Raw genomic sequence first — 12,256 nt, 5'->3', positions numbered from 1 at the left:
AAAAAAAAAAAAAAAAAAAAAAAAAAAAAAAACAGACATGAAGAAAAGGATCCCAGGGTACCGGACACAAGACATTTAATGTCCTTAAGACCCAGGCTACCGCGACCCTGTCAACCTAACTCATAAAGGGACATAGGCTGACCCAGAGCTCAGGGAGGGAGGGCATGGACACACACACACACTGCTCACAGTATCAGCCTTCTGCAGGATTACACCAGCGGAGCCATGCTCACTGGGGAGCTCAAGAAGACGCTCATAGACGTCCTTCAGCCCCTGATCGCAGAGCACCAGGCCCGACGCAAGGCAGTCACCGAGGAGACCGTGAAGGAGTTCATGACACCCCGGCAGCTGTCCTTCCACTTCCAGTAATGTCTCTTTTCTGTGGCAAACCTGTCTGTAATCCCACCCTGTCAAATCAAGTCACACTCCCAATAGGCTTCTGTCACGTGGTAATTCCTGGACCTGGGTCTCTGTGCACGTGTGCATCCTGGGTGCTGTTTCTTCTCTGATGTCTCTGCATCTGTTGTCTGCTAAGGGTGATCAAGTGATGCTAATGTTGTGTGGTCAGATAGAACCCCAGCCCGCAGTCTCTCCCACAAAGAGCCCAAAGGTAGGGCCTCCCTGGCCACAGAAGGCTGTCCAGCTAGCGGCCTCGGGTTCCAGGACAAATTCTGAAATGTATTCCAGTTTTTTTTAAAAGTGCATGTGCCCAGTTGGCCATGGTGGGATGCACTTTATCATCTCTGTACTCAGGAGGCTAAGACATAAGTTCTGAGCCAGCCTAGAGGTAATCTGCATTTGATTCTGCTTCTGTGGAGTCACAATGTCATTACTGTAAAACTGAAAACTGCTGTGAAAAACTGACAAGGAGACATGTAGTGGGACATGCCGCTGCTCCAGCCCACGCCCCCCCCACACACACACACACGTACACTTACATGTAATGTGTGCAAGCTTTGCTTTATACTTGGCTAAGAAGCCATCAGCTTTGTCCTGAAGGTGTAGCTCAGTAGTAGAGCACTCGCCTAGCATGCATGCTGGCCCCGGTTCAGTCTCCTGCCCCGCGAAGCCGGGCGGATAACTGAGCTCTATGCTTTTAACACTGATTATGGACCAGGCTGGGTCTTTTCTACTAACCTGAGGCTGAGGTAGCTAACCTCCAGCTCCCACGTGCCGTCCACTCCAGAATCATGCTTGCTGTCCTTGGTGTACTAACTTCCCCACAGATGGCCGAGACTCCACCCTGTGACATGCAGGGCGGCGTCTCCTGACCCCGGGCTCTGAGGAAGGCCTGTTCCCTTTGCAGGTGCTTCTGCTTTGACACTTGACTGACGGGAGGGGCAGGCCAGAGCAGTGTGCTGGCCATGCCTCAGGCCGGTGACCATAGCTAGACAGAAAAGAACAGCAGCCGTCCAGGCTGCAGTGTTCTCCCTCTGGGCGGGCTGCATGGAATGTGCTACCACTCAGAGTCTTGGAAAAGCAGAAGCCGTATCTCAGGGAAAGCCCCTGGTTGAAGTGTCTGTCCTCTCTGAAGGCACAGGGCCACTCTGAGTGTTCTGTCCTTGCATCATTTTCAGGCAAAAACAATAAACTTTGTTGTGCTCCTGTCTGTCACTGTCCGACCAAGTAGGCCGCAGAGGAACGTGGACTTGCTGAAGGCCTACGCACTACACCTACTGCTAAGGCTGTAGCTGTTCCCATTGGCAGGGGGTGAGGGGGTGTGGGGGTGATAGGGGGCAACACTTAGGAAAATTTGGAGCTGTGAAACGCCATGGTGCTTAGAGGCAGGCTCCTAGGGATCATTGTGTGGGGCCACTTGTCCTGAGAAGCCTCCCTGCTCCCTGAGATGGCCGTTCCACCTTGTTTGACAGTCCAACAGCCTAAGGAGAGTGTGTACATGTGACATACCATTTGCAGCCAGCTGGGTACTCAGATTCTGTAGTGAGCAGCACAGGCCTGAGCCAGCGGTGCAGTGAGACCGGCCATAAAGGAACCTGCTTCACCCTATCCACCTGTCCTCATCTGCAGTTAGGCAAACATGACCTGTCCAAGGCCAGACAGTGAATTTATTGCTGAGCAGTCTGTTCTGGCTTAGTCTTGAGAACACTAAGATTTGCACCCTGGGAAGCCAAGCTCTTGGACTCAGAGCCTATGAGAGTGTCAGAATGTGGCATGGAGGTCACACGGGCTCCTCTCATGGCCCCCTCCCATTAGACTGACCACACTTCCCAGGCCAACACCTCACCTAGCTGGGTGTGGCCAAAGGTGGCCAAACATACAGAGGATTGCCTTGCTCTCTCGCTGTGGTCCAAGATGACCAATGCTACTCAAATAATGCCCTGACATTGAAGCGCCATTGCACCCATGGAACGTTCTAGTGTGGAAGTGAGAGAGACATTGCTGTCGTCTGATGGTTTAGGTGGAATCCTGGGCCCAGGGAGGAATGAGGGCCCAGGCCATCCCATCCCCCATCAGCCACAACTGGGTGAGTCACTTGTCCCCCTAGGAGCTCCATCTCCTCTATGTAAAAATGCAAAGGTGATGCCCAAGGCTGCTGCTCCTCAGAGTAAGGGTAGCCTCAGGTCTGCAACATCCACTGCCACATTCGCCAAAAACCTGTGGTCTCTCTGAGCTCCCTAAAAGGTTATGCAGGCTATTTAATGGGGCAGCCTGGGAATAGTGTCCAGTAACAAATGGTTCAGAGAATTCCAGTAAGAACAGCCTTCATCCTAAGGGGCATCTGTATCACACAGATGGGGCTGTGAGCCCCTCTGACAGGAACAGATGATAGCTCTAGATATCCGGGGGTAAGCAGGCCTTAGCAGAACTCTCCAGAGTTACACTATTGGCCCTTCTGGGCCCATAGGGCTGCAGCCAGCACACGCTGTGTGAGCACTCAAGGGCAGCTTTTAGCTCTCACTGAAAAAAACAACTACACCTTGATTTTTCTTGTTGAGGTAGCCCTGTAGGGAGACCAGCCCTTCTCGTGAGTCACTCGGGCAGCCAGCTCCTTCTCCTTGACTCTTCAAAGCTTCTGGCAGCAGAAGTAAGGCCAGGGATGCTAACTTTATGCCTAAAATCCTTGAACTTGGCAGGCTGAGGCTAGAAGACACGAAGGTGAAGCCAACCTGAGCTATGCAGTGAGCTCCAGGCACTTCCTGCTAAGTCACTTGCTTCATCAGTGGCAGCCTGGAAACCTAGGTTAGGCTAGCAGCTTAGCAGTTAGGGTCAGCAGGAACCAGAGCACAGCCCTGACCCCCGGGAACATGGGACATGAGAGCCAAGAGGCTGAGCTAACCTCCCACAACAGAATGAGTGACATGCCAGGGGCGGTGTCTCAGTCTTAATTTCAGCCCTTAGGAGGCAGGAACAGACAGATGTCTGAGTTTGAGGCCATCCTGGTCTACATAGCACATTCCAGGCCAGCCAGAACTATATCGTGAGACCCTGTCTAAAACAGTTAAAAATAAAAACAAAAAAAGAATGAACGGGCACCAGTGGACCTGACAGGGTCAGGATTGGTGACTTTGGAGACATTGTATTAGCTGTCCTTTTCCAGGCACTGGCCCAGAATGTCCCAGCGTCTTTACCTCCCTAAGCTAGGTGGACTTTTCGAGTTCAGAAATTAAAACCTCAGGGCTTCAGGATTGCAGTTCCAGAGACATGGAGTGCTGAGTCTGTACTCGAAGCATGCAGGCAGAGCGGGGGCATGTGTGCAGAGACGCTCTCAAGTCTGCAAAGATAGGGAAATTGTTTAAAGAGAAACCTTACTGAAACTGGAAGCGAACACAAAGGCTGGACAGACTACGTGACCCAAATGAGGTGAAGAGAGTTTTTCAAAAGTCCATAGCAGCTGGATCTTGTGTGACCCCTGCCCCTCCTAGATGCCTGCAGAGGATAGCTGGACAGCCCACTCTCCAGGCTGTAGCTGGAGACATGCCTAGTTCCTGAAGTCCTGCCCCTGTAGCCTCCCAACCCATCTGGAAGCACTCTGGCTTTCATCATAACCAGGACCTCACTGCAAGACTTCTGAAGCTCAGAGGTCCTGGGTAGCTCCCAGTTTGGGGATGGGACAGACAAGCAACCAGCCAGCTAGCCAGGCTCCGTGGGAGGAGCCTAGCGTGCCCAGGTAGTAGGACCAGAGACCTTCCTGGAGAAGAGGCCCAGGAGATAGCACACAGACAGGGGGACCTGGCAGGCAATGGCCCTGTGTATGAGATCTGGTGTCCAAGGACCTGTATGACAAGGGTTGACCCAGAAACAGATCTTGCCTCTTCTAGAAACTGGAAAGTATCACCAAACCACCACCCCCACAAAACAAAACAAAACCCCCGGAGGACATTCAGTGCCTGCGTGCATATGTGCTCAGGCTTTGCATCTGAGCATGCACAGCTAACGCAGTGATCAGGCAGCTCTGCCACAGACTGTTCAGTGAAGACCCAGTGAGTGGGCTCACTGTACTCCAGCCTGACTCTCGGTGGCCCATCATTGGAAGCCCTAGGGTGCTTAGAGAGGGAGGCTGGACCTCAGCAGCACAGGCTAGTTCCACTATGTGCCTGAGGGCAGACCCAACCCTACCCTGCCGTGCAAGCCACTGGCTCATAGAACCTTTATAAGGTACCTAGCACCTTCCCATTCTTGGTGCATCCTTTGGTCTGGTGATGGCACAGATAAAAACTACACAGCCCAGAAAGTAAAAGGAGTAAAGCCAGCCCCAGGGCTCTGCAGGGTTTCACGGTGACCCTCTACATAGCTAGCCACCCAGGTAAGAAGTCTGGTCCATCCTAGCCACCAGGACCAAGGTTCAACACCTCCTCGCCCACCATGAGCAGACAGGCTTCACAAGGGCACTGGATGAGCAACAAGGTAAGAGGGCCAGGACCCCACAGACCACAGAGCGACACAGCTGAGCAACCACAGAAACATTTATTAACAGCCACTCCTAAACCAGGTTCCAGGATCTACAGGCAGTGTATGCAATGGTGATGCCCTGTACCAATTCCTCGGTTCTCTGAGCAGCCTATGACAGGGAACCAGCCCAGCCTGTAGTCAGATGTAACCAGCTTGCTGTCTGGTCCCTAGCCTGTCTCTAAAGGCACAGTGTGAATTGGTGGAGGCTGAGTAGAACTGGGGTTCGAGGTTGGCCTAGCACCCAGAGGGGTTGGTGAAGGTATGCTCTGAAATGGGTATGGGCATGGCAGTACAAGCAGGAATGAACAGTTGTTCGGTGACAGATGACTCCAAGTGACACATGTCCTCATCGAGGAGACCCACACAATCCTGACTCATGACCCCCAAGCAGATGGCAGATCAACTCCCTGACTTTGTGGTCAGCAGCTGGGCTGTCCGAGCTCAGGCCTCCCCTCAGTCACAGCACAGAAGGTCCTCTGCTGCTCTGGTGACAGCCCCGTGGGCTCCTGAGCCTACCCGTTCTCCCCTTTGCCTCCGGCTGCTGTGTGGCGTGGATGTTGCTGACTGGTGCCTATGTGAGCAGGCTCTGCGTGAGCCTCAGCACAGCCTCATACACCACAAAGACCACCATGTTGACAGGAAAGGCACGACAGCAGTTGAGCGCCAGTCCCTTGAAGAGCACCCTGGGACCCTCCTCCCGCACGCTGGTCACCACACAGTGCAGGAGGCCCCGGTAGCGATGCTGGCCCTGCCCATCCGCCTGCAGGCGTGACTTGATCACATCCATGGGGGTGGCCACAGCCCAGGCCAGGACCCCAGCGCATCCTCCAGCCACCAACACACCTAAGACATCTGCAGGAAAGACAGTGACCTTACTGCAAGCTGCTTGGAGACAGGACCCAGTCCTGGGAAACTCACTGAGTGAAGATAAACCCCTCTAGCACAAAGTCACTGTGTGACCCTGGACAGTCTCACACACTCCCCTCAGAAAACCCTACTTGAAAAATAGGGCAGGTGTTAGCTTGACTTGGTGTCACCGGGCTGCATGTGCAGCTCAAGAGAGCACATGTACAAGCATGCCTGGGTTAAAGATGTGCTTCTATGATGCACATTCCTCTCCTAGTCCCCATGTCACAGGGCCAACCCACCCACCCTCTGCCTGTCACTCACCTGGCTGACTATGGCCAGCAGGGGTGAGCCACTCGCAGAGCATAGCATAGGAGAGAAAGTAAGTGGCAAAGGAGTGACCCTCACGAAGGAGCAGAGCCGAGCTGCCCTTGTAGAGTCCCCGAAGCCCCTCCTCTCGGGCCACTGTGACTAAACAGTGCAGCGGCCCTCTGTACTTAGGCCTGGGCTCCAAGCAAGCAGTGGGTGTGGGACACAAAGCGGGAGCCCCAGATGTCCAGGAGGCTGAGGGCCGCCGCTGCTGTGTCTGAGCTTGGGCCTGTGTCTGCAGGCGGACTTTGGCCACCTCAGTGGGTGACGTCAGGAACACCTAGGACAGGGAGGAAACAGAGTAGGACACGTCTACAGCCTGCCCACACACTCGAGGACACAACCTTCCATTGATTGGGGCTGCTAGCTGGCCCCAGGGGTTTGGTGGCACTGAGCTCAAAGCCAGTTCAGCCCAACTAAGGCCAAAGCCAAGGCCTTCTGCTTCTCTCCTCTCTGAGAGCACTGGCTTAACACCTACCGGGTGACTACGTTCAAGCAAGACTATAATCAACACAGTCGTTTGTGGTGAAGTCACATTGCTAAAGGCAAGGCATGGTGGTCACTGGGGACTCAGATGCATCAGATCTTTCCACCCCTGGCCTTACTTCTCACCCACCTCTTACAGATGAGATGGCAGCCCAGAGAAGCTGAAGCCTGGCTGGCTAGGCTTATCAGCCTTTGGTCTCTGCACTATATCCAGTAGGTACACTTAGCCTCTTGGCTCATGGGGCTCTAAGAATTGAGGACTTATCCATGCTCCACTCTGGCCTATGAGGGACATCAGCTGTACTTGGCTGCCCTGGTCCTGGTCCTGGTGCCTGACGCTCCATCTCCACTGGGGATGAAGGATGCCAAGTGTTCATGGTAACATTGGGTGGTATTCGGGCATTTAGTGGCCACCCTGATGATGGAGCCCTCCCAGCTGGAAGGTCATGGGCACGTGGGTGCTATTTCTCTGGGTCCTCACACTGATAGAGAGAGTCTCTATGGCCATTTCCTCCCCTCCACTAGAGTATACCGGGAGGGAGCCTAGCCCATCCCAGACAGCCTCCTGGTTCCTCTCCACAGTCCCCATGCCCTGCAGGGTCTAACTTGTCAGAGCCTCAGTCCTTATCTCATCTGGGAGGTGATGACTCAGACTCTTTGGGAGCCTCCAACACCCTTCCACCCTCTACTGCCTCCACTCACCCGGACAAGACCAGAAGCACATCCTGAGAGTGTGATGTCAGCCTTGGTGGGCTTGACGTCCGTGCTGCCGTACCGGAAGCGGCAGATGTGAGCCAGGCAGTGGTGGTAGGTACCAAAAGATACAGACGACACCAGGGACACTGTGCACACGGGCAGTGAGAGGCCTCTGTAGAAGCCCCACACCTGAGGGATGGAGACCAAGTAAGGACTGGTCCAGCCAAGAGAAAATGCCCTGGCTCTGAGATCGCCCAGACCAGGGCCTCCAGACTTGGGGGTCTCAGGACTTGGCGATGTTTGAGGTCAGGTAAGGGGTTGAAGAGACAACAGCCTGGCCATAATGATGGAGCCAGCGTGATATTCAGCTAACCCCTGCCTGCCCCAAGCCCCAAGATCACTTGTATAGTTTCCGCAAAACCTTCTCCTGGATGGGCTCCTCCCAGGCCTCAGAAACGCAATTACCCCTGTCCTCTCCCCTGGATCTTTACCCTATCAATATACCAGGTGCTCAAGCTTTGGACCTCGGAGGGACCACTGGACCGGGCACAGTCACTGTGTCCACAGGCTAAGGCTGAAAGGGAAGGGCATCCCTAGCAAGTGCCACCATATCATCGGGCCCCATCCCTACCCGCTCTTGGCGATACGTGTCCCGGATGCAGTGCCAGATGCCTGCGTATTTGGCCTCCGTCTGGATTCTGACCTGCGGGAGAGGAAGAAGGTTTCAGGAAGGGCTGGCATAAAGTCAATAGAAGCCCTGGTTCTGCCCCTTGATGGTGACACATGCTGTCGTAGACTGAGTGGGGACAGCGAGCTCCTTCTAGAACAAGGCACAGGATGAGAAAGATGGAGAGTCCCAAGGGCCGTAGGGAACCATCAATAGTATTAGAGTAAGGCGGGGGATTGGGGGGAGAAGTCGGGGAGACTAACTAGGTCCTCTTAGCATCCTAACTGATGACCAGAGCTGGGTACCAGAGACACTGAGCACAATCTAAGCCAAGGCAAGGCCTTTGCTGTACCTTCACTGTATCCAGAGGGTAGCCCACAGCAACACCGCAGACTCCTGCAAGGCAATGAGAGGGACCCATGAAGCAGCAGGAGGTGGCCCTGTCAGCAGCGAGAGCCTATCCCAAGGAATGGAGGAGGTAGCCTCAGGTAAGCCCCTCTCCCACACCATCAGCTGACCCTGCCTGGGCTCCTCATCTCTACATCCTTTGTTTTGCAGGTGAGTAACTGTGGCTCAGGATGCACCTACCAAGCTTGCTAGACACTCCCCACCCTGGCCCAACAGTGGCTATTCCCAATGGCCATGCCAAGGACAGACATTCTTCTGCCTCCCCTCTGACATCACATTTTGGGAGAACACCTGGCTCCGCTCTGGCTAACCCTGTCTCTGAGCCAGGTAAACTTTGCCCTCAAGCCTCAGTGTTTGTGTGGAAACGGAGGCAGACACCCCCACATCCCAGGATTCGGGGAGAGGCACATGCTGAACACAGGTCAAGGTGGCAGCCCAGACCCCTGCCCTGGTCATTGCCTGGAACCGAAGGTGAGTGTGGGACAGTGTGCACCGCTGCTGTGGTGACCTAAACTCCCTCCCCCCCCCAAGAGGTCCACGTGTGAGAGGTGGCAGAGCCTGCGGGAGGTCTTTAAGCCACTGGGGGTCATGTCTTGGAGGGGATTACGCAATGGCAACTCCTTGCCATCTGGCTCTCTGTACAACAGAACTGCCTACCATTGCCCTCTAAGCACCCACACAGACCCAGGCAGTGGGCGGCCTGGTGGTCAGAGCCTCGGGCCTGCCACTAAGTAACCATTTCCTGGTCTGAGTGGGTTGGTTACCTGAGGACAGTGGACACAGCTGCTAACTCATCTTGCAGAGAGGCTGATAGTGCCAACCCTGGCTTTGGACCAGGAGATCTACGATGTCTTCCTTGCCCCTCTGCTACTTCTAGAACTAGGGCCTCCATAATACAGCCACATAACACAGCACAACCTTTGAAGAAACTCAGGGGCCAGTGAAGTGCTTGGGCTTTCTACCCCTGGGTAAAGAACCTAAGGATATTTAATCCTAGCACTTGGGAGGCAGAGACAGGCAGATTTCTGAGTTCAAGGCCAGCCTGGTCTACAGAGTGAGTTCCAGGACAGCCAGGACTATACAGAGAAACCCTATTTCGAAAAGAAAAAACAAAAACAAAAAACAAACAAAAAAAAGATCCTAAGGATACCCAGGATGGCAAGACCCATGGTCGAGCAGAAGAGGGAGTTTCTAGGGGCAGGATATAAAGCAAGTGCCTGACAGGAGGCTCTGAAACATCTCTCAAACACTTTACCAACTCCTATTCACCCCTCAAAGCCCTACTCTCTTAGGCCTCCTTTCTGTGCCTCTGCCCGGAAACATGCTGATCAGGGTCTGCGTCCCATGGCCTTGTTGCTAGGCCCCATATTCCATGGCCACCTCTAGATCTAGAGTTCTTCAAGGACAGGCTCGGGTCCAAGTCCCTAGGACTGGGGACCCAGGCCCAGCACAGAGCAAGGATTCTCCTGACTAGGACCTTTCCTGTGGCTATAAGGAGGATGTGGCTTCCATGTGACTTCCTGTGACACTAACACTCAGGGGAGCAGCCAGCCTCAGAATGGTGTAGGTCAAGACCTGGGCAGCAGAGCCACAGCCAGGAGCCATCGTCCCTGAAGCTGAAGCTGGGACTCTCTTTCCTTTCTAGCCCCCAGGCTGTTCCCAGCAGTGGGAAACAGCCACCCACAGTCATCTATTTCACAATAGCTGAAGGGCCAAGGGTGCCTCACTCAAAATAGCCTCCCGGCCTGAGGATCAATGGTGCTCGCAGGGAGACCAGCAGGCAGCCACCTCTGAGGGAGACAATTTCAGCCGCAGGGGGGCTAGATGTTAGCAGTAGGCCTCAGTGGGCCAGAGAACCATCCGGCTGGGCCTGCTTTACATCTAGCCCCTGCTCCCTGCGAACAGAACTCCTGGGTACACAATTCTTCCCTGGAACCTTCTGTCTCTCCCCAGGACTCATTTACCCGCAACCCAGGACTCCAGCCATCTCAGCCCACAGGGTCAAGTTCCTGCTCCCAAGCCAGGAATCTCTAGTCTGGCTCAGCCTCCTGCCTAATCTTCAAGGCTATGTGGGAACCCATGGTCCGTGCCCCATAGATCTGCTCAAACCCTGACTGCGCAGGGCTGCCACACACACACACATACACACACACACACACAAGCACACCACCCCAACCCTCCCCAGCCCCTGCACCCCTCTATCCAAGTCTTATACCTCCAATGGCCCCAGCAACAAAATCCATGGACAGCACAGAAAATGAGAAGGGTTCCGATGTTGCTGCCAATGCCACACTGGCCGGCTCCTACAAATTCTGCAGATCTTAAATACCTGTGAGCAGAGGTGGAGCTAGGGCTGTTTAACGGGCTATTTTGATGCCCACACTCACATGCCCCACAAGGTTCGTGGTGCCAATGACCTGAACATCGGGAAAGCATGTGAGAGGTCATGGGAGGTAGCCAGCTCCCAGACCTAAGTCTGCCTCTATCCCCGGACTCAGATTAGGCCGGGCTTCCTACTGCTTATGGTGATGGCATAAACAGTGGTCTCTTCAGAGATGTACCCCATTTTACATGTCACCTCCAGCCCTAAAAGGGAGGGGAAGCAAAGGCCTGTTCTCATCATGGAACCACCAAAACCCCAAAGGGGACTTGCCTGAGGCAGGCACTATCTAAGAGCCAATCTATTTGATGGCAGCTAGCCGATGCAGAAAGTGCAGCCTTGTCTCTATGACTAAGGGTTGCTAGTTCAGTTCAGGGGCTCAAAGACACAGGCTGCAGCCCTACAGGGGGCCTTCGAGCCAGAGAGCTGCCAAATGAAGGGAAGGGGCATGTTGACATGGAACATTCTGCAGTTCTGTCTGAATGGCCCTCGGGGCAGGGCATCAGGAGGCCACGTGTCCACCTGTTTTTCTGTTCTCCATAGGCTGGCCTTGAACAGGCTGGTTTCAAACTAGGGATGACCCCTCGCCCTGACAGTTTGTCTACGTTTAGACAAGTCGTCAGTGCTGGCTGCCACGGCAGAGGGCAGAGAGCAGAAGAGGCCAGAAAGCATCCTGTCCAAGGCCAACCTCAATGTCCATCCTGACCTGTGCAGGGGCATGGCTCAGCATCTGGTTGGAAGTTGACACTGCCATCTGGCTTTGTGACATCTGGCTTTGTGACAAGATCTTTGAGCTCCCTATACCTCTGCTTCTACACCCACAAAATCGGTGCACACACAGAGCAAAGCTCCAGCTGGGTTCCTGCAGAATCGCCAGCCAAATTCATGAACAGAAGGTCGAGAGGGAGACGATGGGTTGTCGCTCTAGAGAGGCAGCTGAGCCAAATGTTACACTCAAGAAGCTAGGACCTCGGATAATGAGGGGACCTAAAACACACTATCCACCTAAGAGGACCGAGCCCCTTCAGTCCCACAGTGCCAGTGGTTAGGGCATCCACCCCAACAGTAGGGCCCAAGACCCCAGTTTACCCCAGACACCTTTCTCTCTCTGCCGGTCTTGGTGTCTGTCCTCCATGATCTCAGTCAGGTCCCGTTGCCACTGTCCACCTACACTCCTCTAACTGTGTCATCGTTCTTGGACAGCAGCCCACCTGTCCAGGCTCCTGATGCATGCAACCAACACATGCCAGGGACCAAAGCGTAGGACACCTCAGTAAACACAACAGCCTAGTCTCTGTCCTAGAGACCTGATGTGCTGGAAGTGAAACAGAGAGCCCTTGACAGCCAGGAAAAGCCCAGAGGTGATTGCAAGGACTGGTGTGGGTCAGCAGCTGCTCCCTTGGCGAAGCACAGCGGCTATGACAACCCACAGGAGACTCTCAAGAGAGTGGGCCTAGTAGTGTCCTGCTTTTTGCTTTTTTTTTTTTTTTTTT

At 54.1% G+C, this 12,256-nt stretch overlaps 2 protein-coding genes across 4 annotated transcripts in view; one reads left to right on the top strand and one right to left on the bottom strand.

Annotated features, from left to right (window-relative positions):
- Positions 1 to 1,609, top strand: part of Wars (tryptophanyl-tRNA synthetase) — a 35,971-nt gene extending 34,362 nt beyond the window's left edge. For 2 of the 3 annotated variants that reach the window (XM_021178740.2, XM_029484725.1), the window contains 2 exons: positions 208 to 365; positions 1,307 to 1,609. In XM_021178740.2, the coding sequence (XP_021034399.1) occupies positions 208 to 365; positions 1,307 to 1,328 (180 nt within the window). In that variant the 3' untranslated portion in view covers positions 1,329 to 1,609. The remainder of the gene's footprint in view (positions 1 to 207; positions 366 to 1,306) is intronic. The other variant, XM_021178741.2, reaches the window with a different exon arrangement.
- Positions 1,610 to 4,907: 3,298 nt separating this feature from the next.
- Positions 4,908 to 10,705, bottom strand: Slc25a47 (solute carrier family 25 member 47). Its single transcript, XM_021179161.2, has 6 exons — positions 10,599 to 10,705; positions 8,328 to 8,371; positions 7,940 to 8,011; positions 7,315 to 7,497; positions 6,082 to 6,406; positions 4,908 to 5,763 (listed from the first exon to the last, which is right to left on the bottom strand). Exons 1-6 carry the CDS (start codon positions 10,624 to 10,626, stop codon positions 5,483 to 5,485), a joined length of 933 nt encoding a protein of 310 aa, XP_021034820.1. The 5' UTR covers positions 10,627 to 10,705; the 3' UTR covers positions 4,908 to 5,482.
- Between the last annotated feature and the right edge of the window lie 1,551 nt (positions 10,706 to 12,256).

Source organism: Mus caroli, chromosome 12 (assembly GCF_900094665.2).
Source record: "Mus caroli chromosome 12, CAROLI_EIJ_v1.1, whole genome shotgun sequence".
Classification (NCBI taxonomy): Eukaryota; Metazoa; Chordata; class Mammalia; order Rodentia; family Muridae; genus Mus; species Mus caroli.
This window is presented reverse-complemented; position numbering and strand designations above follow the sequence as displayed.

Bases quoted from the DNA above. Each gene is read 5' to 3' on its own strand.
- Slc25a47 (XM_021179161.2), bottom strand. From the start codon at position 10,626: ATGGATTTTGTTGCTGGGGCCATTGGAG. The intron at 8,012-8,327 runs GTACAGCAAAGG...CCTCTCCCGCAG, and splicing joins ACCCTCTGGATACAGTGAAG to GTCAGAATCCAGACGGAGGC. The intron at 6,407-7,314 runs GTGAGTGGAGGC...TCCCTGTCCTAG, and splicing joins GTGCTTCTGGTCTTGTCCGG to GTGTTCCTGACGTCACCCAC.